Genomic DNA, 4,876 nt, shown 5'->3' with positions numbered 1-4,876 from the left:
TCCCCATTGTACTATGACAGACACAAATCCAAACGATAGCTTAACGTTCAAGTTCGCCAGCAGCCAAATGCATGATTGAACATGGTGGAAATATCCACTTCTATACTGATATAGTGACCCCATGTTGATGTATATTGATATCGTGTTTTCATTGATGTTACAGTCCAAGATTATTCGTGTTTCATGTTTTTTCTATCACAGAGTGAGTGTTTTTACTAAGGTTGAACTTCATAATTATTACACAGTTTTCTAAGTGGGTCCCAAAAAAAGGACATCAAGTTTTTCTCTTTTGATTTAGATTTTGTACCCAATGTCACATGTCTATGCATTGATATTGTGTTTTAGGTTAAAAGAGCACATCAGGTTAAATTAACTCTCTTGACATCATGTGGTCTTTGCAGGTAGTCCATTATCTTTTTGCGCATGTCCATCACACGGTATAAAGAAGGTATGTCCTCTAACTTGACTGACTTTACTTTTAGGTCCTCTTGGATTTTGAGCTCTCTGATCCTCTCTGACACCCAAAATGAGGAAGTTGAGATGAGTGTAGAGGCCCGATATTATCATAGTGTTCCTCCTTGGTATAACTCTCCTTGTGGATTGATGTCACAACTTGTTTGGAAGGTAACTATTCTTTTTTTTCTTCCTTCCATTTATAGTTTTGTGTTTTGCTTGATGGTTACATAATTAATTTATGATGTAAGGATGAATTTCAAGCATTCCTCTCTAAAGAAAAGGCAAAGATTGAAGCATTTGGTTTAGATGAGGCCGAGAGGAAGAAACGTTTAGATAAAGCTACTAGAGTGGAGAAGGAGCGGCTCAAAGATAGAGGCTACAAGTATCTATGCATTGCAAATCCCCATAATGGAGATGATTTCTTCAAAGTGTTGATTGGCATAAAGTGGGAGGATACAAGCATGTGTAAAATTACAAGAGACAAGTTGTACTGCGTTACAAGTTCTAAAATCTCTCTTGAAAGATATTTTGGATGTATTTATTTGTTTATATTTGATTTTGTTCAATGTTTTCTTTAAGTTTCAGTTTGTATGTATTGTAGGAAGAAAATATTGCTGCAACTCATGAGTCTGACAAAGTTCAAAGACCCCTTATGTCCTCAATTTCAAGATTGTAAGGCATTTCGGACTTACATGAAGAAAGAAACATATTGGATTTATATGCACTTGAGGCCTCTCTTTTAATCCAAAAGATACAAGTTGAAGGGCCACAATTACCAGATTCATTCGATGAATTCTTCAAGATAAGCTTGAAGAATCATGTTGTACAGGTAAACATAAAGTGAAATATATGTTTACATAAAGTGAAATATATGTTAGAATTTATGAATATGTTTACATGTAGAGTAATTGTGAGGTAATTACATGCAGGCTTTTGCATATCTTATGGATGGGGTGAAGTCTTCGGATGTTGCAGAGAAGATGTCTGAGCTTGTGTTTTCAACGAAACGGATAGTGTATAGGTTTGAGTCGAAGATTACTTCTCTATTGATGGTGATTATTGCATTGTGATATGCATGCATGAGAAGTACTTCATTCTATACCTTAAACTCTTCATAGAAACTTAAAAATGAATGGTTTGTATATTTTGTGTCATGGAATTACCAAAATAAAGTAGAATTAGAAAAAAATTGGTGACTTGATTTTTTTAATATTGCTTTGCCTTAAATTCCACGTGGAAACCTAAGATAAGGTGGCTTTAATGGTTATTTTTTGAAAAATGATCTCTAAAACAAAAGAGACTCTGCTGAAAAATTGTGGTTACTAAATTCTTTTCTTCTCTAAATACTTTTAGTTTCCTTTATTCTTTGATAATTGTTGCAGGTGGATTTTGCAATGTGTTGAAGAGGGAAGATTGGGTGAGATTTCAGAATTGACAAGAGAGTGGGTTGATATCGATGATGAGAGCACTATGTATTCTCCCTCCTTGTTTGAGAAAAATATGACACCATGGGAAGCACGATTATGTCCTTGGTGTCTAAATTATCCGATTGGTATAATCCCAAAGCAAGAGAAGGATCTTCATGAAAGTAAGTTCTTAAAACCATGTGAAAGATTAATTTAGGAATGTATGTGTGTACTTTAAAGCCATGCATATGATGAGAGAAACAATGACGTTTGTAGGATTCAAGCAAGAGACCCATAGTAATAAAGAATTGGACGCACCCTCTTCTATAGAGCATCAAGTAAGCGAAGGAAGTGATGAGATTGAAGCTAGTAAGAATGTCATAAAAGCTGCCCAAGGTACACAGTCCAATGTGAGGACTACTCAAACAACCACATGAGCTACTTCTTCTCCTTTTGTTGGCATTTTGGACAAGAAAGGTAAAGGGCTTATAGAACTTCCTAGCACCTCAAGTGATCCAAAGTGGATGAATGCGGTTGAGGTCTCTTTAGTGCCTACTACCTCCTTTGTTGCAGAGTCCTCTCTAGGTCAAGAGAGTTTGGAGAGACGACCTATGACACGTTCTGTTAGTAAGTTGTCTCAAAAGAATTTGAATCTAAAGTTACTTGCATGTGTAGATTGTTAGAAAGTTACTACTTTAAATAATGCTTGCACGATTCCAGTACCAGACTTTCGTTGATGCTCTACTTGTTGATGTGACCCAAATTGATAGATTTGCTCTAATTAGGTAAATGCAACGTTCATGAAACATTAAATTTAGTATGTTTTCCAATATATGATTATAAAATGTGTTTTAAACAACATCAAAAAGTTTTTTGCCACTCAAAAGATGCATCTTTATAGCAAAGATGGAGTGCCATGTCGAGAGGTAGCTCAATTGATATTTGTAAATTTTTCTACGGGTTTATCGGTGGACGCTCTTGGTCCTATCCCTTGGGGTAAGTAAAATTTTATTATTTTAAAGGGTAACAAGAAAATAACTTGTCTTATTAACATTTTGATTTTTTAGAGGACATGACTGTTCTCAAGTGGGATACTTTCTCGTCGGATTTGGTAAGGGGTTGCATGGATCTTGCTTGCGAGTATCTGGGCAATGAGGGCTTCTTGGTCACCATGTGCTTAGCTGAGCACATAGGGGAGTTCCTTGTGGATGTATTAAGAGTGGGGCTTGTGCTTCATCGTACTTGGACACTTGTGTGTGACTCCAAGGCATATCGACATCCCATCACTAGAGAGGCTGTAAGATCATTGATGTTTTAGTATATCTTGTTTTTATTTATTTTATGTTATGCTTCTTAATTTGATAATATCATATTTATAATTTGTGTATTCAAATAGGTGCTTGATCTTATAATGTGTCTTTGGCATCGTGTTGATCAAGCTGTGCCGAGCTACGACAGAGAGAGTGGGGAGAAGATTTTGGAGAGGTTGTTTCCAGCATACCGTAGCTATATATTAGATGATTGCGTTTTCCCCACTCAAGTTGATGGTAAAATTGTTAGATGTGGTGTAGAGAGAAGTAGTGTATTTTTTCAGTAAGTCACTTATCTTCTATGATGTTGATTTGAATGGTCCTTGTATTAATGAAGTTTGACACATTGTTTCCACCACTTGCAAGAGTAATGGTGTTTATCTCTATGTTGGTGACATGGTCAGGTTGTTTCCGGCAACATTCACAGAGCGTTGCGACTATGTCTTGGATGTGTTTGCAGGCTGTGGTGGTTTGGGAAAGGCGGGTGCAGAAGACGTGAGACATTGCATGTGTTTAGAGCTAGATGATATACTCTATGAGAAGTGTCTTTATCCAATAGTGTGTGGACCCGTGCCAAGTTAAGAGGGAGGATGTTGTTGTGAGAAGATCCATACATTTGATTTTGTTACTACTATGATCTACGCATTATGTACTTCTTTTAAATTGTTTGGGGTGGTAACAATGTGTGACTACATGATTGATGTCGCTATGTTTGACATGTCTCTATGTTGGTTTGAGAAATATTTAAGATCACCTTGTGAGATTACCTATCATACTTTCAATTCCTTTTTAAAGAGCATATTTTTTTTCTAAGTAGTAGCTAACAAAGGTTTTATTTAAATGATTTTTTGTTAGTCTTTTCATTGTTTTGAACGTCCTTAATCTCTTGTAGAGGCCTTTGTGATAAAGGTGGAGAGATACTTTTTGGAATTCTTAGGCTAAAATAAAGGAAACTCTGACAAAAAAAAAAATTGTACTTGAAAATTTGGGATTGGGATTCATATAATTTACTTTTGGTCTATAGTTTGTGTGCAAGTTTTGTCTTCGACAAGCTCATTTAGGCCATGTTGCACTACAAAAGAACAAAAAAGTAGTACAAACTTATGAAGGGTTTTTTGTCAGTCTTATCCGTGTGTGAACGTTCTTAATCTCTTTCAAAGGCCTTTGTGATGAAGGTGGAGCGGTACTTTACATATTTTTTAAAGCTAAAATGAAGGAAACTCTAGCAATTTTTTTTAAAAAAATGTACTTCAAACTTTGGCTTTAAATTTATACTTGTTTACTTTTAGCCAATAGTTGTACGTAAATTTTGTCTCTGGACAAGGTCATCTAGGCCATGTTGCATTGCAAAAGAACGAAAAAAAAGTACTAATTGCAAAATCACAAAACACAAAGCTCGCAAAAAATAAATCCCCGAGAAGAAGGAATAACCATTTATCCTACAAGCTGGTTATCTTTTGCGTTACTAACTCACTACGTGATAAAGTAGCGTATGAATCTCATGCTCCTCCTTATGCAGGGCATAGAGAGATTTAGTCTACCCTAAAAGGGATAGAAACATATTTCTATTGGCCTGCCATGAAATCGAACATACAAGAGTAAGTTTTAAAATGTGTGGTATGCCAAGAGACAAAGTTTGATAGAGGGAAGCAACTTGGATTGCTTTAACCTTTGCCAATCCCGAATTCACGATGGGAGAGCATA

At 35.8% G+C, this 4,876-nt stretch overlaps 1 protein-coding gene across 1 annotated transcript; it reads left to right on the top strand.

Annotated features, from left to right (window-relative positions):
- The first annotated feature begins 917 nt into the window (after positions 1-917).
- Positions 918-3,754, top strand: LOC147440958 (uncharacterized). The gene is made up of 11 exons (XM_086483369.1): positions 918-980; positions 1,202-1,285; positions 1,386-1,477; positions 1,839-2,044; positions 2,139-2,258; positions 2,340-2,491; positions 2,577-2,647; positions 2,722-2,858; positions 2,930-2,980; positions 3,404-3,455; positions 3,577-3,754. The coding sequence occupies exons 1-11, from the start codon at positions 918-920 to the stop codon at positions 3,752-3,754; spliced, it is 1,206 nt and encodes a 401-aa protein (XP_086339495.1).
- Positions 3,755-4,876: the final 1,122 nt, after the last annotated feature.

The sequence above is a fragment of the Adiantum capillus-veneris genome, chromosome 15 (assembly GCF_014529385.1).
Source record: "Adiantum capillus-veneris isolate H3 chromosome 15, ASM1452938v2, whole genome shotgun sequence".
In the NCBI taxonomy this organism is placed as follows: domain Eukaryota; kingdom Viridiplantae; phylum Streptophyta; class Polypodiopsida; order Polypodiales; family Pteridaceae; genus Adiantum; species Adiantum capillus-veneris.
The sequence above is the reverse complement of the archived record's forward strand: the minus strand, read 5'-3'. Positions and strand labels throughout refer to the sequence as shown.